The sequence below is a fragment of the Choloepus didactylus genome, chromosome 6 (genome assembly GCF_015220235.1).
Source record: "Choloepus didactylus isolate mChoDid1 chromosome 6, mChoDid1.pri, whole genome shotgun sequence".
Taxonomy (NCBI): Eukaryota; Metazoa; Chordata; class Mammalia; order Pilosa; family Megalonychidae; genus Choloepus; species Choloepus didactylus.
This window is the reverse complement of record NC_051312.1, coordinates 80,571,397-80,597,170: the sequence shown is the minus strand read 5'-3', so window position 1 is coordinate 80,597,170 and position 25,774 is coordinate 80,571,397. Positions and strand designations below refer to the sequence as shown.

The following is a 25,774-nucleotide window of genomic DNA, read 5'->3' as shown; positions in this document are numbered from 1 at the left end:
ATTATCAATTCTTCACCTCCATCCTCTATTGAAATGAAACCCCTTTAGTCATCAACATTTCTGCCTACTCATCCCCTTCTGATACTCCTGCAGTTTGTTGCACATTCCCTTTCTCTTAGACTACTTGTATGACTCTCCTTTCTTCTTCATTCTTATATCTTAGTCTCTCAGCTTCACCAGTCATCAATTCATCTGGACTTACATGGATCTCCCCTATTTTATTCTCCCCCTGTGTGCAAACTTCTTAATACTCAGATTGATGACAAATGCAAGGATTCATCCAGAGGTTAAATTAATTTGTCGATCAGTCACACATTTAACTTATTCCCAAACCTGGAGGTTGGGGTCCTCCCCTTCATATGTTTGGAAGGACATCTTGTATTCATCTCCATTCTGTATTAGGACTGTAACATTTGTTTATTTGTATATTACTTAACTAATTAATTTACCGTATTATTACTATTATTATAATTAGTAGTTGTTGAATTCCGTTGGTACTGTATCTTTGTGAATTAGAAAGCTCTTCTGACTTATCCATCAGTATATAGCAGCAGTGGATTCTATTCTCATTATCAACACCACATTGAAGTTCTGGCACTGCTGATAGAGAATTAGCCTTTGGTGTGAAGTTACCGCATACATTTTCTTCTGATTTGTTTTTAATCTGCATTGTACAGGAGTCTGAATTCTGGCCCCTAGAGCTTTGTACCTCGTCTGGTAGAACTTACATTCAGGATCAAAATCTGTGACAGAGTTAACAGTCCCCAATGTGTTTCTTTTTTTTTCCTGAGAATTCCACTCAGTACATATACTTGGTAATGTTCCCAATAGTCTGTGAGTTATGTGAAGACCATTCACTGCCATGTGCTGAATAAAAGCTCAGAGTTTTAACACATGAGGGTTTTGGGTCCCCAATTAAATGAGTTCAAGGACCAAGAAGAACCAATTTATAGAAGGGACAATGATCTACACTGAATGAAGATCTATACTGAAATCTATAGTATATATCTTGGGTGATATCTACCACTTCTCAACATGTTGGCACCTATCATTGGTGTCAATCCAGGAGAGGTAGAAAATGAGCCCACATGTCAGATCAGCATTTACCCTTCCAATCTCCTTGACTAGTTAGAAATTTCAATCATGTGGATTTATGGATAGGCTGTGAGAATCTTCAGTTCCACTTGAAACCAGAAAACCTTGGGCTCACCTCACAGTGAAGAATAAGTGGGAATAAGACTTTCAGGTAGTGGGTATGGCATAGACTAGGCAGGACTTGTCGAGACCTCCACTTTGTGAGGAGGTCTAACTACCTCCCACTAGCAAGGGCATGCTCCTTTCCCACCTCCACCTGCTCTTATCCTCCTAGTCTGTTCAGGAGTCTAAGCCATGAAGGCAAGGATATTAACAGATCTTTGACCATAGATAGAAAGAACATTAAATAGTACAGCAAAATATAGGCTTATATTTTACCAGTGACTTTGCTAAGGAATATCTTGGGAAAGGAGGAGAGTAAGCTTGTAGATATCTTGAGAAAACAAAGAATAAAGATAGCCACCTTGAAAACCAGTGCACTAAAAAAGCTATTATTAATTTTTTTTTAAAAAAATAATAAAACAGAAGATTTGTAAAGAAAGACTCCACTGTGAAGCTGATGAAGCTCCATTCTTGCCTTCTTCAACTCATGCAGACACCAGCCTACAAAATTCTGATAGCACACCAGTTATACTATATTGTCATTTCAAGAAAGCAAATGCTATTTTTAATGAGGAAATAATTTAATTTCAACTTTTTTATTCCAAGATTATGGTCTACCTAATAACCACATTTTAAAATTATCCTATCATATATAATTATATCAGGTCTCCATTATTGACAAACTTTTCTTTGAAGTGCTTCTTAAGTATTCTCTGGAAAGCTCTGTGATGTATTTCTGTGGCTTCAATTACCACATCTATGTTCTCTCTTTTGAGCACCAGAATCCTACCACCTTCTGAGAGTCACCACATCCAAAACTGATCTCATACTTTTCCCACAAAACAACTTCCTTTTCCCGTTTCCCTGTTTTATTTGGAACTTTGCCAGCCACAAGTAAAAAGTCTGAACATGTCCCTCTATTTCTTCCACTTCCCCACCCTTGTTTCCATTTGTGACCAATCCTCATGAGCTCCCATCCAAAACCTACTGTTAGCGTATCGCTCCTCTTCATCTGCAAAGCCTTCTCTCTGGTGCAGGTCATCTCTTGTAAAGAGTATTCAACAGCACATTTTTTTTTTTTGATAAAGGAGGAAAGGGACATACAATAGCAATAGTGAAGGCATCATTGCTGGTTGTATGCAATTTGGAAAATGTATGAATTATAAAGTAAATAAAACACCTACAATCCTATTGTGGTAAATTTTATTCTTGTTCAAAATGTTGCATTCCCTTTGTTTCTCAGTGTTTCCTATGGGAGAAATACACCTCTGCATGTCATAGACCTGGACTGGGCCATGTGAATTGCTTTGGCCAGAGAAATGTAACAGCATGTGAAATATGCAACATCCTAGCATAAACTATAAAAATCCACTGTGTATTTATTTAAGCTCTTGCTCTTTTCCCTTTGTGGCAAGAAGGGCTCATATCAAATAAGGGTTGTTATTTCAGGCTGGGTTACCAACTGAAAAGACTCATGGAATAGTCTTAAACAATTTGTAGCTGCTAACATCAACATGGGCTAGAAATACACCTCTATTTTTTTAAGCCACTAAGACTTCAGTAATTTTTATTTCCTCATCCTTGTGTTAGCAAAGTTACAAATACCCAACTTCAAAGAAATCATAACTATGAATATTTCAGTGACTTTTTTAATAATATGCTATTAATGAAATACATTTAGCTTTAAAATTAGCATCCTTCCGTATGTGTGTATTTATGTATATGTACTACTTTTCTAACCTAATTTTCCATTTTATTTTAAACATATTGCCACATACTAAAATACTAAATTATATGTTGAGTGTTTTTTTAATAGTTGTACAAATTTCTATAAAAGTTGTATTAAATTTGTTTTAGACTCATTGTTTGCCATTTAGGTTGTTTCAGTCATTTGCTAATTTTAAATAATGCTGACATACATTTTTAAAAATATGTTTCCTTTGATGAATTCTTAGAAGTAAAATTACCTTATTGTAGAATCCAAGCAGCAATATATGAGAGGGGCTGCTCTCTCCACCATCATCTTTGACAACACTGGGTATTATGAATCTGAAACAATAATATAAGTCAAAACATATAGTCCTTTTAAAAAATATATGCATTTTGAAATAAATGAAGCTTAAAAATTTTGAAGTTTATTAGCAATTCTTTTTAGTTTTTCTGTTTTTCTTTCCAATTTGTGGGAAAGATTTGCATATTGGAATGTTAATCATTTCTCTGTCACACATATTATATGTGTACTTTTTTGCCATTTGCTTTTTTTTATTCATGAAACTTTTTAAACATAGAGAACTTTTTAAATACTTATATTGACAAATGAATCTGACTGTCCCTTTGTGGTTTCTACTTTAGGATAATAATTAAAACACCTGCTTTTATCTCTGAGATTATATAAGCATCCTCTTATATTTTGCTTCTAGTTTCTTCATTACTTGATGTTAACACTTAACTCAGTAACTGTTAGTAGATATGTAGTAAGATGCCTCCCTTGACTTTTTCCAAAGAGCTAAGTATTTGTTCAATCACTATTTGTTGAGAATTTGTTTTTCATTTTTCTGCTGGATTTGAAGGCCTCATTTTTATATGTCAGTTTTTTTTTTTACTGTGATCTGTCTCTTGTCTTCCTGTTTATTTGAATTACCTGTCTCATGCATATTGTTTCAATATGTTTTAAGAGTGGAAGAAATTAATGCATTTTCAGACAGACCAAAACTAAAAGAACTTATTTCCATTAAAAAAGGTACTAATAAAGAGTGTTCTTCGGGAGGAAGGAGAATGATCATCTTTACCAAAGGCTAAAGATGGAGGATGGTATAGAAAGCAATATCTAAGTAAGTTTTAAGACGTCTCAACTGCTTAAAGTAATAATAATAATAGGATATTTACTATTTAAAACTAAAAAAGTTTTAAAAATACATGGCAACACCCAGCATTGTGGGATTGAGAACATCTTCTTGACCAAAAGGGGGATGCAAAATTAAACAAAATAAAGCTTCATTGGCTGAGAGATTGCAAATGGAGTCAAGAGGTCACTCTGGTGGACATTCTTATGCACTATATAGATAACACCTCTCAGGTTTTAATGTATTGGAATAGCTAGAAGTAAATACCTGAAACTACCAAACTCCAACCCAGTAGCCTTGACTCTTGAAGACGATTGTATAACAATGTATCTTACAAGGGGTGACAGTGTGATTGTGAAAACCTTGTGGCTCACATTCCCTTTATCCAGCATATGGGTGGATAAGTAGAAAAATGGGGACAAAACCTAAATGAAAAATAGGGTGGGATGGGGGAAGGATTATTTGGGGGCTCTTTTTTTATTTTTATTTTTTATTCTGATTCTGATTCTTTCTGTTGTAAGGAAAATGTTCAGAAATAGATTGGGATGATGAATGCACAACTGTAAGATGGTACTGTGAATAGTTGATTGTACACCATGGATGATTGTACAGTATGTGAATATATCGCAATAAAACTGAATTTCGTATATATATATATATATATATATATATATATATATATAGCAACAATGATAGAGTAGGAAGGGGAAATATGGAGATAAACTGTTCAAAGTCAACTATATTGTCTAGGAAAAGGGTAATACAATAAATGCCTTTTTATGTCTTACAAGTTCAGGATACAACTGTAATCATGAGATGCACGTTTTTTATTTGTGTGAAGTATTTTATAACAGTGGTCAAAATCATCCAATAAATGGAGTAAAAGAAAATCTGATAGCGATACATGCTATCTTCATGGATGGTACCCATGAACAATGTAAAGATTTCTGTTCTACCCAAATGTATCTGTAAATTCAAGGCAATCACATTCAGATCACTGGTTGAATTATTTAAGGAAACTGACAGATTGATTCTAAAATGTAAGTGAAAAAATAATTTATAAAAATGCATTAGATATTTAGACATACTATAAAATCATAGATAAAAAAAGATATTTTTAAAAGCATGATACTGGTGCAGGGATCAAGAAACAGACCAACATAATATACAGAGAGGTCCATATATTTATGAGTCCCTGAGGAATGGCAAGGGTGACATCACAAAGCAGAAATAAAATGGTCTGATTAGTGTATGGCATTTGGAAAACACATTCATTACCTGAAGAAAAATAATGCTGGACACCTATCATTTTATATATGCAAAACTGGATTTTACATAAAATAGAAACCTTAAAGTGAAAATAAATTGACAATGAAATAATAAGAAAAATCTTTGTGTTCAACTATTAGGGCAAGAATTCTTTAACTAGGTCTCAAGGCAAAATGAATAAGAGGAAAACTAAGAATTCATGTTCAATGAAAGATACCATAAAGTTAACATAGAGATGATAATCTCAAAAAGCCTGTTTAAAATTTAAAGCCAATTAAAATGAAATCTTGAGATTCATCAAAAGATTAGGCAATAATTAATCAGTAGTTGAGCAAAATATATGAATAGTTGTTTCACAAAAAGAGAAGCCCAAATTGCCGATAAGAGAATTAAATGGCCCTTAAATAAACTATCATTTAGATAAATTCTAATTTTAAAAAATCTGTGATTTACTTTCATTCATCACAATGGCAAAAAAAAATCAGAATTTGGATAAATGGAGTGTTGGATAGGAAATACAAATAAAGGTATAAACTGAACAGTTCTTGAAAACTGCCTGTCAATATTTACAAAATTAAGTATTAGTAAATTTTGTAACCAGGCAATGCCATCATCTGTACATAACCCAGAATAAGAGAATAGGTTGAAGGATGTTCATTTTATTGATATTCATGGGGATGAATATTGGAGACAACCTCACCGTCCATCATGGGGAATGGCTAAATAAAATGCAATAAATGGATGTTACTTTTGCAGCTGTGGGAAACAGCTGGATATTCATATAATATATTGATTAATAAAAGCAAAAAAAAATAAAATTTCTTAAGTACTTTTTGTTTAAATTAAAATGCATTCAATAATTGTATATTTTACAAGACTACATTAACAGTGTTTAAATATATAATAAGGAGGAAGACTGCTATAAGGATTACGAAAAAATGTGAGAAATAAAGATTTCTTGAACTCATGCTGTAAATATATTATATAGTGAAGAATATGATGAAACTAAACCTGTGCTTTAATTTCAAAATCAGCACCAACATCATCTTCCAAACAAAAATGATAATATTAAGGTAAACAATCATTTTTGGTATACAGGAGTTCAAAAAGACATCCTTTTTTTGACCAGCATTGGAACAAATTGAAAATATGTATCAAACTGATACAGATGAGATATCAAGATATAACCATTTTATTGATGAAGGCTGAAATGGATGGTCTGAGTGTGAGAGACAAGTGGGCTTCTTAATATTTAACTTGAGTATTAAGCAAAATTATCAATCCAGTGATATTAGGAAAACTTGTTCCTAAGGGGAAGGAGCCTAACAGAATATACATGGTTCTTCTTTTGATTTTACCCATCTCCTAACTGATTCTAGAGGAGAGTGATTGGTAAATAAAGGCCAGAACACTGTATAGGAACAAAATTCCTTTTGCAAACAAGGATTGGAGAAAACTATCAATTCTCAAATATTTTGCGTAACTGAGTAAAGCTGCTTGATTATTTTATATTATTGTATTAAAAGACTGCATACTTATATGTAGTAGTGTTTAATTTGGGACTTTTGCATAAATATTTAAGTGAACTTGATCTGTATTTTTCTTGTTCATTATCTTGGTCAAATCTAGATGTCAGAGTTGTAGATTTTATAAAATGAAACAAGCTTTACTTCTTTTTTTTACAATTTGAATTCATGAATTAGTAATTTTCTTTGTTGAAAATTTGAAATAAATACCACTAAAATTGTTTGATATTTATCACTTTGAGGAGGTCATTCTTTTTATCCCCCCCCCCACTAATTTCTTTCATGTATATTTGCATATTTAAATTTTCTAGTTTTTATGTGAGAGGAAGTATGCACAATGGTTGGCAGTACAGAATCTGGAGCCAGATTTTGTGTGTTCCATTCTTGGTTCTATCAGCAGTTGTATGACTTTGGACAAGCTACTTAACCTCATCTGCAGAATGGCATTAGTAGTTTCTACATCACAGGGATTTTGTGAAGATTAAGTCATTAGAATGGAGCCTTAATAAATGTGTTATCTGTTTTTAATGTGTACATTTTTCCATTTATATATTTTAGAGTGTAAAATATTTTATCCTTACTCATGGAGTTTTGGGTATATCATTTTGTTATATTTCTGTAATCTATGCCTTATGGATGATTTAATTATATTCTTAAATTTAGGATTAATTTTTTTTCATATTTTGTGATTATATTTAGCAAATATCCCACTGCTATTAAAATTTGAATTTCCTTTTTTCCTAAGAACTGTACAGAATCATGCCCTTTATTTTATTATTCAGAGTTTTATTCCATTGGAGTCCAAGAACATGGCATATAGTGTTTGAGGTTTTCTTTATGGTTTAGTTAAGGGATGACTTTTTGTAAGAGCTCTATTTATATCAAAAGATAAATAAAAATCTTATTGAGCTCTCTAATGGAATTGTTGGCATTTCCATTCCATTCTTACTCCACTATGTAGATGTCATGCCATTTTAGGGATTGTATCCAGCTTTATGAATAGACTTAGATAAGTCTAGGTCTGTAAGGGTAACTGTATGATTGCTGCCATGTTAGTTTTTAGGGTATGGACAGGCCTAAGCCTAATAATGCATAACATTTCCTCTGGTCTTAGAGTCTGGTTCAAAAACAGGCACATACACAAATTCAGGACAAAATGATGCAGAGAGGTCTGTTGGAGGCTACTGGGAAAGAAGCTTTTTCGATCTAAATAAAGTACCTTTAATTACACCAGGAGTTATTGGTAGCCAACTTGGGGCCACAGTAGGGAACCAGTCTTCAGATGAAGCTGACATTATAGAAGACCAGACAGGGAGATTAGAACTAACAATTAGTCCTAAATAACGTTGTTGATCAGTTAACCCAAGCAGGCTAAAGTCTGCTTTATTTTTTGCCAGTCCAAATTTGATTTATCTTACCTATTACATAATTCATTTTAACTGACACCAACACCTACGGTATGCTAGGTATGTCAGGTATCAAGTTATTGCCTCTCAATTTCAAATCTACTCTTCATTACCTGTTCTGTGATAATGGAGAGGGACTCTAAAATAATAGAGGCAGACTCTAAAAAGCTCTCCTTTGCCAGGAGGCATGATAAATTTTGTCAGTAGAGTGCGCTGGAGAGGTACTGGAGAAGGAAGCAGATCTTTTCCTGGTTCTACTGTATTACTCTAAGCAGGGTCCTGCAGCAAGCTCAGTTTCTGCAGCACCAGGTTCCAGCAGGGTGTGTGTCTTCTGCAGTGCAAGATTCCAGAAGCACACGTGGCTTTGTAGTGGAGTGCTAACAGTGCAGCACCACCTGTGATGGCTTTCCCTGGATCCCCATCATTGAGGGTTGCAGTAGATGCTGTTTGCCTGGATTCACTTCTCTCCCTCCCTCAGACAGCTTCACAGGGAGGTCTGAAGTGCAGTTCCTCCCCATGAGTGTCTTCCCTGCTCCTTGATGCTGACCTAGCACCTCCCAATGGATGGCTTTCACATTTCTCTGCCTCAGGTAGCTTCTACAGTCTCAGTAAACTTGACCACTATCCATTAAGCCTTCACCATGTTCTCTATCAAGAGGTCTAGATCTCAGCCCTGGGGAAAAGTACTCTTCATATTGTCCCTTATTTGGTTGCTCTATCTCAGTACTAGGAATAGTGGCTGCTCCCTATTTTTGCTATTCTTAAATTTTTAACAGTTATCTTTACTTCTTACTAGCCAATCTTCCATTTCTCTAGCCACTTATTATAGTTACTAATTCTTTCTACTTACATTTTTCTTTTCAAATATTGCATGTCCCAGTGTCCTGTTCGGACTCGGACTGATACACACAGCTGTAAAAAAGCAATATCTCTGAATATATGGTCTTAAGTGGCATGGGTGGGTCTGAAAGGGAGCAGTAATTCTGACAATATTGTTTTCTCTTTAATGAGACCACTCTTGCTGGCATTATCATCAATAGTAATACTACAATTTCTACCCCTATTAGTATTAATAATAATAATCAACATTATTATTATATATTACATATTTTGAGCTCTTATCATGTGTCAGGCATTTGTAGGTTACCAGAGATTGCAGTGAACTTTTTGTATACTTGACCTCATTTCCTCCTTACAATCGCACCAAACATAATAGATATATATCATTTTGGGTAATTTACAGTTAAGGAAAATGAGGCTCAGAAAAGTTAAGTAACTTCCACAAGTTCAGACCTACTGAGTGGTAATGTTAATTTCAACCCAGACTGATTTCAAAGTTCATGTTCTAAACTATCATCTCATTTGCCAGTTCTCAGTATAAACATCCCTTATTTATGATGAATAAATTGTATCCTCTCATTTGTGGATATTTAATCTTAAATACATCCTCCACAGTGTTCACCAAAACTCATATTTATGGCAGCCTAGTGTCAGTGTGGAGGCCAACAACGGGGTAATATGATCAGAGTGCATGGGTTCAAATCTTGGTTCTCTCACATACTCAATGCTTGATTTTTGGTTACTTACTAAGCCTTGATTTTTGGTTACTTACTAAGCCTCAGTGCCTTTATCTTTGACTTAAGATAGTAATTAGTTTATCTCTGTCCATTTATTCATTCTGAAGTATTTTTGCATGCCTCCCATGTGCAAAGTATGAACTCTGAGGATACAACAATGACTAAAAGAGACAAACTCTATCCTCATAGGAAGTTTGTGATGACAAAGTGAAATTATATGTGTAAAATGCTCTGCAAGGGTTTGAAATAATAACACTCAAAAATATTAGCTGTAATAAAATAAGAATAAATGTCATAATAGTTGTGTTACTGTCTTCCCTCTTCTTTTTCTTCCTCTTCCTCCTTTTCTTTTCCTCCATAGAATCCTAAACTTAATAGAAGAGCCATCATACATACCAAGACCTCTTGTTATTTGGCTAAAGCAAGCACTAGTGACTAATAAAAAATATATAATTGCTTGATTTCAAAAGAGGTGAACTTTTCTAGCAGGTATGAAAGATCATGTAGAGCAGATGCACATATCTATGAGAGAATCAGTGATTTTGACTTCAGTTGCCTCAAGCAGAGTGTGGTTAGACATTAAATACTGATATTTTTATTTTAGTGTAAGTGAAATTTGCTTTGATCTTATGAAAAACACAAAATGGCCAGCATAATAGTTAGGGAAAAGCTTTCAGAGCCAATAAAGGTAATTTTTACTTGTAACAAATCAACTTCAAACCATGATCAAAGAACATGAACAAAGAAAGCAGATACCTGGTTTTCAGTTAGAATTGATGCATCAGTTAAGACACTTGATAGAAAATGACCAAAACATAGTGAAAACAAATAAAAACAAAAAAGGAGATTTTTTAGTTTTTATTTTATTTTGTCTATTTTTACAAGGTACTCTGGTAACTCAACTAAAAGGAAATGCTAAAGAATGTCTCAGAAACATCAGAGACCCTAAGGAAGAGGCCTCTCCTCATCCTGCTTCTCATTGTTTCTTTCTAAGGTGTCATTTTATTTCTTAAGGATTCTCCATATCATAGGTGCATAACTGCCAATATTTCTAGGTTCAGATTCCTACATCACCATTATCATGGAAAAAGGGAATTTTCTTTGATAATTACCTTCAAAAAACATAAATCAGCTATGGATTCAAATTAAAGAAGAAGCCTTTATCTCAACCTGTCACTTTGGCCAGAGGGTTGGGATACCAAGATTGGCTTGACATTGGTCTTGTGCAAATTATTCCTTTTGGGGGGAAGGTATATTGTACTTTTAAACCTTACCAGAATCAACCTGTTGGCCTGGGGTAGGATCAGTTTCCCCCAAATAGAAAAAGTTCTCCTAACCAGAAGAAAATGGGAGCTAGTAAGATAAAAGTAAGAGGTGTTCAAGGAAAAAAAAAAAAAAAAAAAAAAAAAGCTTATGCTAAGTGTAATAAATTGTGGTAAAGACTTCCATTCACGATTTGCTACTTATGGGAAATGGCCCTGCTACATGGCCAATCACATGACTGTGGTGCTCACCATGTGACGTGGTTTTACATAATTTTGTATTGTATTGGTCATTTCCATGTATGGAGAGAGGAAGAGATTTTGTCTGAGGTCACATTACCATCTTACAATGTGGCATTCAACAGCCACTTAATGAGCCCTTCTATTTCCAATCTCTCAGCTCTGTGACGCCATCCTACACTGCCCCACAATCAAGTTTCTGAAGTAAGAATTCAATTACACACTGTATTTGCCTAAAACCCCTCAATGATTCATCACTGTCCAAAGCATAAAATCCATGCACATTAAATAATGGAGTGTGGAAGAGTCTTCGAAGACTGGCCCTCTGTTCTCCAGTCATGGTCTTCTCTATTCCCTTGCAGGTAGTTTTGCTTCAATTGCCTTTCATGTCTACTTGAAACTCTCAAAATATCAAACACCCTATTCATCAGTGACTTTGCATATGCTGCTCTCTCTGTCTAGTTTTCTTTTTATTTTTCCTGTCCTTTTTTCAGGCACATATCTACGTATCTTTATAACAATTTATTTTGAGAGTTTCACCATCTCGTGTCATAAAACCTTGTACGCTCTCTTTTATGATCACTTATCACATACTACATGATTTATTTTCAGAAGCTTCCCAACAAGACTCAAAATTGGTGGGGTTGGGGTGAGGAAGAGGTTAGGGACCACTTAAACTTCTTTATTTTTTATTCAGAATCTAGCATTTACATAAGTAGCTTATGAACGAGGAAATGGAATTAGGCTGTTATTGCTGGTAATGCTATGCTAATAAATCCAAAGGCAGAAAAGCCATCAGACGAGGATAAGGAAAAAAACAGATCTTCAATCACTTCCTGAATAGTCATGCTAAAGCATCCTAAGAGTGAAAAGGACTTCCATTTGGCATTGGTGCATGAAAGGTTACAGCATTGCTATACAAAATGAAAAGGCCCTTTTCATATTATCCTCAGCTATGTAGTTACATATTTATTGCACTATTAGCAACCCATTCCTTCCATGTAGTCTGTGAAAGAGCAAAAGTCTCAAGGAGACCAGAACTACAGATTATCTGGTCACTGTTAGTGGTGGTGATAGGAAACAGGAGCTCAAAGACAGGAGAGCCAAAGTACCACCCTGTGTTTTCCCTCTTTCAAGCAGATATTTGTAGGATGAATTAACACTATATTGGGTCAGATGAGGAGAAGCAACAGGGCCAGTAGACCATGAAAGGGAAACTATAGGGAAAATGGGGTTTCTTTTGGCAGCAGAACTAAACAGAGTTAGCAATGTGGGGTTCTGGCCAAGTGTTTGGAGAAAGAGAAGACATTTCTGAGGGAGGCTAAATAAAATCAGTAATATAAAATAAAACAACAGAATGCTAACCCAAATTAAGCTTCCACTTGAATACTTCTGAGGGAAAGTATGGAATAGGGAGCAGGAGCTTTTTCCCACATACAAGTAGCTCCTTACACCCTTTCCTCACTTCATGGATGCAGAGACATGGGTACAGCTTTCTAAGATCTGAACTAACACATAATTCACCATTTTAATTCACTGGCTTGTTTCTTTATGTCCTCATTTCCACCATGCACTCCCATGTGCCCATATGAGAGATGCAGAAATAATTTAAATACACAAATGCAATGAAAATACATGTTCTTTATTAGGCAGAAGCCAGATTCCCAAGGCCTTTAACTATTTCTCCATGTTCAGTAGTTGGGCTCTGAGGACAAAGGGACCTTTTTCAGGAACTGGAAAGCAGAAAGGGGTGCTCAGTGGTACCTGTGGGCCAGGGCATTAGCCACACCAGTCACCACCTTCTGATAGGCAGCCTGCAACGGCACAGTGAATTCCTTTCCAAAGTGGTGGGCCAGCACAATCACCAGTACGTTACCCAGGAGCTGAGGGGAAGAGAAAAGAGGCAAGAACAGTTATCAGAGGGCTCCATACTGGAATCAGAATATTCCAGCATCATCCTAAACTGTGCCTAAGGTTTGCCCACAAAGCAAGAGCAAGATGATAACCGGATGTTACCTCTGCCACTGATGCTACTCCTCCTATATCAGCCTGAATTTATATGCAGAAATGGCTCCCCCTACCCATCTTAACTTAGAACTTTAACATGGTTATTCTTTAGACCTATGCAAAGTAGCAGCTGTCCATTCCTTCTCTAGGAAAGAAAACGTTAGTGAAAGAAAATATAGAGATAAACAAGAACAACAAAAAAATAGTGGACTAAAAGAAGAAAGTTTAAAAATAATTTAAAGGTACAAAATGAAAAGTTTAAATAAAAATAAAGAGAGAAAAAATTACGGAAAAGAAAAAGAAGAATGAAACGAGAAAACAATGATTGTGAACAAAGCCGGTAAAGAAAATAAATGGCCCTGAGGAGTCCATAGGGATGCAACCAGAAGATTTTTTCTTTTCCGAACTAGACCCTGAATACTATGCCCTTTTCCTATGAAATGAGCCTGGCCATAGAAAGAAGGAGGAAGGAGAGCATTGAAGGTCCCACAGACTCACCTTGAAATTTTCAGGATCCACGTGCAGCTTGTCACAGTGCAGCTCACTCAGATGAGCATAGGTGTCCTTGAGATTGTCCAGGTGCTTCAGACCCTCACTAAAGGAGGTCAACACCTTCTTGCCATGGGCCTTCACTTTAGGATTGGAAAACACAGCATCAGCAGTGGACAAGTCCCCAAAGTGTTCAAAGAACCTCTGGGTCCAGGGGTACACGACCAGCAGCCTGAAAGGTAGAAGTAGCACAGGAGACAGAAGGAGTCAGTGCCTGTCAGAAACCCAGGAGACTGCTCTGTCTCCACAAGCCCAGCTTCCATCCTCCCTCCTTAATCTGTCTTATAACCTCAATACCAACCTGCCCAGGGCTTCGCCACCAACTTGTTCCACATCCACCTTGCCCCACAGGGCGGAGACAGCAGCCTTCTCATCATCAGTCAGGTGCACCATGGTGTCTGTTTTGTGGTTGCTAGTGAGCACAGTTGTGTCAGAAGCAAGCGTAAGCAGCAGCAGGCCCTTCTCCTCCTTTTATGCCAAGCCCTGGGCCCTCCCCTTCCTTACAGGGAGCAGATTGGCCAAGGCCTGGGTGTGGCCCACAGGGTGAGCCCTAAATGATGACAGCCATACGTGTCCTTGGCAGTTCTGGCACAGTCCTGTGGGTCTGACTTCAGATTCTCCATCTTCCCTTTTGTTATCTCCTGGCCTTGACCTTTCAGATATTGCTGCAAAAAAGCATCTTCTTTGGCAAGTTTATTTGTACAATTTTTAGAATCACACCCAGGCAGGACTTTCCCAATTCTCTTATTTAAAAAATGGGGAAACAGAGTTCCAGAAAGTAGAAGTGATTTGCAAACAGTGGTTAAATTTGAGTATGTGGATGGATCTCCTCCTATGTCTTCAGAATATGCAAAACAATTACTCCTGTAGTGTAGCGTTCCTCTCCTTGCCATTAAACAATGCAGTGAAGAGTGCAAAACCCATCTGCAAGCATTTCTAAGCTTAGTGTGTGATCTCAGAGTTCTCTGAGGGCCCGGCTAGTCATTTTCTCCACTTTCTACATCTCTGTCTCCTACATTTTACTCCCTACCTGAATTCCCAGTTCCTTTCTTTTACTTACCATGTTTTTTCTACCTTAAAATCTTCTTCTGATCCAAGCAATCCCATGTCTAGAGTCATCTTTCTCTCTCCTTTGTTTTCACCAGCAACAAATATTTAACAGCGATCCCTCATCTTCCCAGCTCTAACACTCTGAAACTCCAACTGCAAAAATATTTTTAGGTTAACCAAAAGATAAGGACTACTCTATTTCTAGTTGTTTCAAAGAAATTCACAAAATCCCATTTCTTTTGTTCCATTCCCCTAAATATTTTCTTCATCACTGTCTAGAAAAATAAAATTTTCTCATACTTTTAGATGTGTCCCAATTCCTATTAAGTACTTGTGAAAAATATCCTCTAATTTTGCTCAGCAATGTTAGGAAAGGCTTATTTCCCATCTGGATACTTGGAGGATAGGTCAGAATTATAAGCCTCTAAATGATTAGGGGACTGAAAGGAATAAAATTTAAATATTTTCTAATTATCTTGATTTTCCTCTAACCTCAGAAGCAGTGAAGACCTAAGTCCATAAGTCGATGCTCAGGAAAGATTTCACATTGCAAATTCTGGGAAAAGAGATACTTCAAATGTTTTAAATGTTGTTGTTGTTGTTTTAAAAAAAAAAGATTTGACTTTTAGAATTTGGGAGTTTTCATTTTATTAAATTTAAAACTGCAGTAGCCTTATCATTGGTTTACATTCAGACTGTTTTCAAGAACCAATTCCACACCCTTAATATCTGAGGTCAAGCATGTATATGTGAAAAAAGGAGGCCTTCTCTTTGGAGGGAGTCTTATGTTATAGAACATTTGCAGGCCTCACCAAATGATTATAGAAAATAAGTTCATATTTTTCTATAAAGAGCCAAATTAACAGGAACATGGCATAGATTAAAAAATGCATACATGCTAGAAAAATAATGCTCAATAGAAGGAAGTTTCCTGCCTATGCTCAGCAATGCAATTGCTGACTGATCTGGATTCCAGTTTTGCTAATTGTCAGATTAGTGTCCTTTACTTTTCCACATACTGTCTCATGTGTTGTGCCATTAATGGCAACGGAACTCTATGCAAATGTTTTGTTGTTCAGATTGCCCTCTATTCCTAAAAGTTCCAACAATGACTAATAAATCATTGATTGATTGATTGATTGATTCATTATTTCATTTAAAAATGGTCACTTATTCCCTATGGAAGAACTCAGTCAAGGCAGATTACTCAGGGAGGATGGCACAGAATAGGCGAACGTGTTTATATAGAATGGAGTATGTGTATGATGGATAAAAATAAAGGTGAAAAATGGGCAAAGGGAAAGGGTTCAAAATCATTTCCTTACACAGTAAATGTCATTGAAGCTGGGACACAGAGAGGTCACAGGCATTGAACTCTGTCAGAAATGAGAATACACACACACACACACACACACACACACACACACACACACATACACATATACACACACAAACCAGGGGATATTTGGAGATATTGTGGGATCAGTTATAGAGAAGATAGTTCCTTAATGCAGGAGCACATGGTGGAGTGTAGTATTGGGGGCTACAATGTGTAGGCAAGAGAAGTAGGAAAAAAGGAAACACAACAGTGTGTTGAATGCTTTCATTAAATCCATTATTTTGTTGGAAATTGTTGTACCTTAGGTTTGATATACTCCATAGAGCTACTGAGGTGCCAGTATCCTTTCTCTATGCCAAACCTGCTTCCCAATCCCTACACTTTGGAGGTAGAAGTGTCATCTGTCAGTGTCTGGTTATGGCCTCCTTCATATTCCCATTTCCCTTGACATCTTTTCATATGACACGTGAGTTCCCTATTTGTAGACCCTAAGGGATCTTCCCATACCACTAGGCTGAGCAAAAATGAAAGAAAATAAGTGAGATGAATCATAAAGTTGAGCTGAAAGATCTTTATTAGGCAGAAGTAACAAAAATAAATAAAAAAAAAGAAAATTAAAAAAAAAAAAAGGCAGAAGTAATGCTATTGATGGTGAGCATTATTTCCCCAAGTTCTGAAGAGAGAATATAGGGAAACACTGACTTCTGATGGATGCCAGCAAACAGGCCAGGATCTCAATGGTACTTGTGAGCCAGGGCATTAGCCACACCAGTCACCACCTTCTGATAGGAAGCCTGCAACTCCGGGGTAAATTCCTTGCCAAAGCGGTGGGCCAGCACAATCACCACGATGTTACCCAGGAGCTGAAGGAAGAGGTAGGTAGACACATAGACATGGTTAACAGAGGAATCCAGCTTGACTTCTGAGAAACTGGGGTAATGCCCAATTATTCTACCCACGCCCTAGCCAAAACGGATCCCAATTTTATTCCCACCAAACTTAAAAAAAGTGAATCTATAAATAAATATTAATTAACAAATTCATTGATTAATTAGTGTGATATGGGCTGTCTCTTATCAACTTTTGCTGCCCCCACTTCCTATATGACCTTCTGATCTTTCATGCTCAGATACTGACTCTCCTCCCAATTTATTCCTGACTTCTGGCAATTCAAATTTCAAAATAATGCAGTTTCTAGAACATCATGTGCCACTTCTCTTTGATTCAGGCTTTACCAAACCCAATTTGGAGAAAAAGAAGCAATTTCCCAAGGGTAGAAGTAGCAGATAATAGCTGGTATGCATAATTTGAGTATTGGTTAGTGGAAAAAGCATTAAGAAAAAGGGAGAGAGAGGCAAACGCTAGTAAATTAACTAAGAGCTTGATAGAAAATAAGGTCATGAGACAGGAAACAAAGAATATTGAAAGAAAACAAGGATGTAAAATTTAAAAAGCATTTAATGATAAAATAGAGAAAAAGTGAAAAGGAATGTGGAGGCAAAGCTAGTAAGTGAAAGAAGTACAGTGAAAGATAAGACATGAAAAGATTGGAACATCTCCTAAATTCACCCTGAAGTTCTCAGGATCCACGTGCAGCTTGTCACAGTGCAGCTCAGTCAGCTGAGCATAGGTGTCCTTGAGATTGTCCAGGTGCTTCAGACCATCACTAAAGGAGGTCAGCACCTTCTTGCCATGGGCCTTCACTTTAGGATTGGAAAACACAGCATCAGCAGTGGACAAGTCCCTAAAGTGTTCAAAGAACCTCTGGGTCCAGGGGTACACGACCAGCAGCCTGAAAGGTAGAAGTAGCACAGGAGACAGAAGGAGTCAGTGCCTGTCAGAAACCCAGGAGACTGCTCTGTCTCCACAAGCCCAGCTTCCATCTTCCCTCCTTAATCTGTCTTATAACCTCAATACCAACCTGCCCAGGGCCTCGCCACCAACTTGTTCCACATCCACCTTGCCCTACAGGGCGGAGACGGCAGCCTTCTCATCATCAGTCAGGTGCACCATGGTGTCTGTTTTGTGGTTGCTAGTGAGCACAGTTGTGTCAGAAGCAAGCATAAGCAGCAGCTGGCCCTTCTCCTCCTTTTGTGCCCAGCCCTTTCCCTGCCCTCCCTGATCCTTGAGCTGATTAGCCTAGGACATGACAGAAATTGTTTGTGAGAATGTAGGATGTGCCCTTATTCCTCACATTTCTTCAGCTGTCTGAGAGTGACTATTCTAGTTCTTTTATGTCTTGCTGATAGTCTGCACTCCCTCTACCTATTTCCGGACCTCATCTCCTTCAGTACTTGCTTCTATCAATATGCTCCCAGTTTCATTTATGTGTAAAAGTTTTTGTCTGATATAATGGGAATATATTGGTGTTTAACTCTTCCAATTCTGCCACTGGATAGATAAGAAATTTGAGATCCAGAAAGAAGAAATAAACGTATCCAGTTGACTCTGAATGGAGCTAGTCTTGTCTCTAAGAAATGTAAGATGAGTTTAAATGATTAGATTAGGTAAATATATTGCCATGTTTGTGTGTTACTTCTCTCCCTGTCTGTGGTTGGGTAAATTATTCCAGTCACCAAACTACTTTTTCCTCTTTGTTCTTTGAAATAAATATCCATTAAAAAAAAGAAACAAAAATTAATTCTATATTGCCTCTCTATCAGCCACTGAATTAGGCTTCGGGAACTTGGATTATAATGGGAAAATTTTAAATGAGAGATAATGACAAAAACCAAGAATCTATAATATGTTGAAGGCCGTGATATGACTAAAGAAAGAAGACAGAGGAAAGCAAAGCAAATTTATCTTATTTGTTCAAGTCAAATCTGACAAAGATTCTGGGAAAATGCAAGTATAGTAATTTCCACACCAGTGTCCTCAAGAAGAAAGAGGAGTTACTCCCAGGAATGAAGATTCAAAGGGCATTTCACTCTTTTCTCAGAACAAAATCATTTAACCTGATTCTCACCTAAAGTCCATATATCAGTCTTTCCCTTATTTTCATCTTATTTTCACCAGATCATTTTGGAAATGTTTTTTTGTAATACAAACCCCATGTAAGCTAAATGGAAATTGATTGGAGTTAGTACATCATTGTTCCAGTTAGACAGAGCAAAGAGGAAAAGAGAATGTTTTTCATATTTTGTTTCCTTGGCCCTCCCCTTAACATTTCAAACTCTAAGGGTACCAGCAACACAAGGTTCTTAGAATTCCCCCATTTTCTCACAGAGCTTCCATTGTGCTTCTTACCCTTTTGCACTAGCCTGTATTCTCCTTTCCCTTCTGTGTGGTTTGAAGCTGTATGTACCCCAGAAAAACATTTTCTTAAATTGAATCCATTCCAGTGGTTCTGAACCCATTGTAAGTAGGAGCTTTTGATGACTTTACTTCATTTAAGTGGTGTCCCGCCTCAATAGGATGGGTCTTAATCCTATTACTGGTGTCCGTTATAAGTGGAGTGAAATTCAGACAGAGAAAAAGAGAAAACAAGTCACAGAGGGAGCAGCCAGAAGCTGAAACCAATGGAACCTGGAATAGAAGGGAGAGGACAAAAGAGACTGCCATGTGCCTTGTCACGTGACAGAGGAGCCAGCCCCAGAATACCAGTCTTTGGTAGAAAGCATTGCCTTGATGATGCCTTGGTTTGAACTTTATTTTAGCCACAAAATCATAAGCTAATAAATTCCCATTGTTTAAGCCAACCCATTGAGGAGTTTAGGAAACTAAAACAGCCTTCATATATAAAAATAGCCATTTTCCAATTATGCCACTACCATTTTTGCCTGTAATCCACTCCAGATTGGCATTTGCTTTTTTTCTTAAGTATTTAAAAAATGAAAATATTAGGCCATGTTTTTAATAATATTATTTCTATAACAAACAAAGAACCATTAGGATTTCCTATTTCTTTTTGTTTTAAGTACTGAGCACTTTCCTTCAAAGACCTGCAAGTAAAGAATGAGTGCTATGGACACTTGATCCCAGAGTCATAGTTATGCAATGTGGCAAGAAAAATAGATGATTGGAAAGGAAAAACAAACAAGCAAACAAACTATCACTGTTTGTAAAGGTCATTAAGGTCATTTGATTTAAATACAATATATGAAATATAATTTTACTTAAAAGATTTTCAATACCTTGAAAAAATTTGAATTCCTACAAAATAATCTGATGAATATTATATGAGACCTATACACTCAAAACTACAAAATGTTGCTGACAGAAGCTAAAGAACACTGAGTTAATGGAGTTCGTGGATTGGAAACCTTCATTTTTTAAAACACTTATCATTCCCAATTTGACAGATACAAGAAAATCCCGATAAAATTCTAACATGGTTATGTGAACATTGACAAGGTGAATTAATAATTTATGTGAAAATTGGAATATCCAAAACAAAAATTCGAACTTGAACAAGAAAATTGAAATAAGTAAGCCATCAGCTCTCAAAAAGTAATGCACATCTAGGCTAAATAAGATAGTGTGATATTTGTACAGTGAAAGGCAAGTAGATTAATACAACAGGAAATGTCATTGAATGCAATGAAGAATAATGGTATTTTCAAGACATGTATCAATTAGATAGCCATTTGGAAAAGAAAAATTTGTCTGAACTCCAACCCCATCCTCCATGTAGAGATTAGAATGAAATTTGAAAGATAAAATTATGAAGCTCCAAAGAGAAAAGGTAGGTTGATATTCTCTTCACATTAGTGTAAGTAAGGGGACAACATGCACTGACCATAAAAGTAAAGACTGTTAAATAGAGCTTCATGAAAATTAAGAACTTGTTTATATCAAAATCCACCATGAGGAGAGTAGGAGAATATATTTATAATGCAAATACCTGGCACATATCAAATTGGTAAAATAATTGCTATAAATACATATTAAAAAGACAGACAACTCATTTTAAAAATGAACAAAGAGGATATGATAACCATTTGCCAACGAAAAATAAGTGCTAACATAATCAGTTCAAAGTAATACCACAGTGGGTGTTTTGGTTTCTAAAGTTGCCAGAATGCAATATACCAGAAATGGACTGGCTTTTAACAATGGAGATTTATTAACTTAGAATTTACAGTTCTTAGGCAGTGAAAATGTCCAACTTAAGGCGTCAGCAGGATGCTACCTGGTCTCTGAAGACAGATTGCTGGCATCAGGACACCTCTGTCACATGGAAAGGAATATGGCTGATGCCTACTGGTCCTTCACTCCTAGATTTCATTGCTTTCAACTTCTGGTTCCAGTGGCTTCCTCTCTGAGCTTCTGTGCAGCTTCTCTAGGGCTTTTCTCTGTGGGCTTTTCTTAATGTCATCTCTTTTCTTCTGTTTGTGATTTATCCTCTCATAAGGGACTCCAGTATCAAGACCCACCTTGAATGGGGTGGGTCACATCTCAACTGAAAAAATCTAACCAAAAGGTCCCACCTATAACAGGTCTGCACCCACAGGATAGAAAGTACATGGCCTTTTCTGGGGGTACATAATAGCTTCAAACCACCACAATAGCATTCAAATATACATCTACCTGCATAACTAGAAAAAAGGAAGGGTGGAAGGAAGGAAGGAAAGGAGGGAGAGATGGAGAGAGGAGGGAGAGATGGAGAGAGAAGGAGGGAAAGAGGGAGGAAGGAAAGAATGGAAGGAAGGAAGGAAGAAAGGAAGGAAGGAAGGAAGAGGAAGGAAGGAAGGAAGGAAGGAAGGAAGGAAGGAAGGAAGAAAGGAAGGGAGGGAGGAAGAAAAGAAGGGAGGTGTGGTGGTTTATAGCTCTATACCCCAGGAAAAACATTCCTGATCTTAATCCATTCTTGTGGATATAAACCCATTTTAAATATTTCTATTTCTTATATGACAGTGTTCCCCAGGATTCTCTCAGCCCATAATTCTCTTAGAATTATGTATTTCCATAATACTTAACCAATACAGTAATCATTGTGACTATCATTCCACACTATACTTATTCATTTACTGTACATATTGCAGTTTTCTGCCATCTGTCAGTCGCTAGTCTGCTGTCTGATTTATTCCTCATACTTCTCCCAATTTTATCTTTATTTGAGTAGTTTATATTTCCCAGGTCTCCTTGCCCTTTGGCTTCTCTGTTTATTCTATAATGTGAATCACCAGCTGAAGGAGGACATAAACAAGGTTATTTCTGGCCCTTTCTATCTCTCTCTGGTGGGGTCTCCTGCATCGGTGAAGTCTCTAATGATTGTATCAAAATGCCCGCATTGGACAGTTCCATCTGTTTGCAGGTGAGTCCCCACCATCTTGCTCACCCCAAAAGACCTCCAGTTCTGGGCTTGGGTATAAACATCTCTTCCCTTTGCTCTTCCAGGCCTAAGTGCCGAAGAAGCTTCCTGATACTAACATCTGGGTTGCCACACTGTTAGCTCTTTGGCTTCTCATCTCTTCCAACATATATGTTGAAACAACTGATAGTGGTTTCTTTTTCCTGGATGGACTCTAACAGACAAATTTAATAACCTGATTTCTGAGGCTATATCAAATAGTCACTGAATTCCTTATGTGAAAAATATCTGACTCAAAATATTCATTCAATATACTTGTAATGACCAGAAAGATTAAGAGAGAAAATTGACGAAAAGGTCAACAACTGCATAGTCAGAGGAAGGAAAAATATGACCCATAAAGGTTAAGATATCACTAAGAAATTTTGGAACCAGAGTTTCCCCATATTAAGGCCCCACCAAACTTCTTTTGGAGCACTGAAAGGAGGCATTATGTAGGAAAGAGAAGTCTGATTTTGGAATAATTCATTCACTCCTCCACATATCAAATATGTAATAAGTGCAAACTTTGTGTGGAGTTCTGTGTTTGGTGCCAGGGAAAGAAGTGTTTCCAAGACAAAGTTTCTATCTTAAAAGAGTTTAATATTTACTGGTGGAAATACAAAGGAGCAGGCTAAGTGCACTAATTTGTAAAGTGTTAAGTGCTATGATAGGAAGAAGCCTGTAAAAGTAGCAGAGTTTATAAAATGGCTTTATAACCCAACTATAACGCAGAGAGAATGGTTTCTTAATTGAGTTAACACACAAGTGGAAACTGAGAGCATGAGTACAGGTAGACAGGGCAATGTGAGGGGAGGAAGTCAGCCAGACTGAGTGATCAGCATATATATGGGCAAAAAAAAAAAAAAAATCATTTGCAGAAATCCAAATCATATACATTGGCTGGGGCAATTTTAATTAGGTCAGTGCTCATATGTCAGTATATGTTCTTGATTGTGCATGGGTTATTTGTGCATGTGATATATGAAATTTTATATGTATCTGTCATCTATCTATCTGCCTGGCTGCCTTCCTATGTATCTACCTATCTATCTACATCAGAGAGCATTTATATTCATATATGATTATATGTGATGATATGCACCAAAACCCATTTTTTTTTTTTACATTTTGTGTGTTTGCCTGTATACCAAGGTGCATGTTTGTACGTTTGTCAGTAAAGGTGTGTGTGGGAATTGCTTTGTGAGAAATGAGGAATAAATAACACAGGAAATGGAACCCTCTACCCTAATTTAGAAAATAAGCTGATGTCTAAAAGGGCAAAGAATAGGATGATTAGACATTCGAATTGCTCAGAGAAATTGCTTAATTAATACACGTTGCAGTAGCAAGTGACTAAATGATAACTGTGCATGAATGACTCCTGTCAACTCCAATTAGGGGGCTACAAGTGGCAGAGGACTATGATGAAGCTAAAGAAATTCCAGACACTGGTGAATGGTAGCAGCTGATTTTCCATATGCTCCCATGGAGTGAGGAGTGAGGAGATCTCTCTGGGATGGATACATATGGAAAATATTCTGAGGAAGGGGTTTTCAGAGTGAAGATTAGTGCAAAGGGGGAAGAAAGGAAATGAGTCTTCTAAAATCTATTACCTGTTTATTACTATTATTAAGTCTTCAGTTTGAGAGTGCTGAAGATATCTTCAAGGCCTTGGGTACAGGAGTTTGAAGTGATAGATAATTGCCAGCTCCAAACAGAGGTAGATGGAGGCATTTTGTATTTGGTCAGTAGATTTTCCTTCTTTCCATTCACAAACTGGGAACCTGGTCATCATCTATGACTCCCCTGCTCTCTGTTTTCACAATGAGGCTCCAAGACCTGCTGAATCTTTGATTTTTTTTTTTCTTAGTTTCATTGATCCTGTCAAGTCCAGTCCTTAACCACATCACTGTGTATAATCACAAGCTCCTCTGATCATACCCAAGTTTCGGCCCTTTTGTCTCTAAGCTGTTCTGTCTCAACATATGAATCAATATACTTAAAACTCCGTATTCATTATGTTCCTATTTCTTGTAATATTAACTTATTTTCCTGCATCATCTAGTCTCTCTATTAGTTTCCCTAATATGTTAACACCCCTCTCTTTTTAAAGGACCAGTCACTCCTCTGGCTCCTTGCTGAGACAACTGGTCTGCTGATTTCTGACTTTCAGCCTTTGAATTTACCATTTTTCCACATAAATTGCCTTTTATCTCCACCAAAGATTTGTTTCAATAGTGTCTATTCCTATTAAAAATGTAAAATAAAAACATACCATAAAAGTTGTATGTGTATACATACATGTATACATAAAAAAGAGAATAAAAACACCACCATTAAAAACAATTAAAATTGTATATCTCTATGAATAGAGAGAGCTAGTTATTTTCCAGATAGTGTGATAAAAACTTTGCAAGTATTCATTTAATTCACGCAAAAAAAAAAAAAAAAAAAAAAAGAAGAAGATAAATATGGTGAGAAAATATGGGCTTAAATGATTAAGAAATATGTCCCAGGTCACAGTGCTGGCAAGTAAAGCTCAGATTCAAACCAGGGCAGTCAGTTTGTATGTCTTAAGAATGACTCTTGCTAATACCATTGAAAATACTAGGGGGAAGTTCAGGGCATGGTCCTTGATGTGGAAAACCCGGCCTTCACCCCATTAGAGCTGATCAAGAATATGTTTACTATGCTAAATAGTAATGAACCATGATTCCAAACTGTGCTCTGCCCTGCGTTCAGACAGCTAACTGCCTACACAGGACTCCTACTTTTGGTTCCTAATAGATGCTCACCTTATCATCAGCAATTCTATTACATCTCTCAAGAGTACCTCCATTTTCTGCCTTTCTGTAAAGACATGGTGGCATTCTAGAGTCTACTTTCCCTTGCAAGGAGTCTGAGATCCCAATGAAGCCACCCAAAAGTTTTGTCTTATCTTGCAGAAAATCACAAAGATCTCTTCCTTATTCCCCCCAAACACTCACACACCAACTCTCTTTCCCATTGCATACTTCCTCTCTTCTGAATGGGCATGAAAGATAAACACAGAGAAGTGAAGACAATGACATTTCTTATAGGGCAGACATTTTAATTTTATTATTATCATACAGAAACAGTACCCAGAGCAGGGCAGTGACTTCCCCACAATTGGAGATGGACTCAGAGGACACAGTCCCCCAGTAGATAGCAACAGAGCTGAACAGGGTAC

At 36.7% G+C, this 25,774-nt stretch overlaps 1 protein-coding gene and 1 pseudogene across 1 annotated transcript; both read right to left on the bottom strand.

Moving 5' to 3' along the window:
- Positions 1 to 12,941: 12,941 nt before the first annotated feature.
- HBB (hemoglobin subunit beta) lies at positions 12,942 to 14,339 on the bottom strand. The gene is made up of 3 exons (XM_037840313.1): positions 14,178 to 14,339; positions 13,826 to 14,048; positions 12,942 to 13,203 (listed from the first exon to the last, which is right to left on the bottom strand). The coding sequence occupies exons 1-3, from the start codon at positions 14,267 to 14,269 to the stop codon at positions 13,075 to 13,077; spliced, it is 444 nt and encodes a 147-aa protein (XP_037696241.1). The 5' UTR covers positions 14,270 to 14,339; the 3' UTR covers positions 12,942 to 13,074.
- A 2,641-nt stretch (positions 14,340 to 16,980) lies between these two features.
- LOC119537767 lies at positions 16,981 to 18,278 on the bottom strand (annotated as a pseudogene).
- Between the last annotated feature and the right edge of the window lie 7,496 nt (positions 18,279 to 25,774).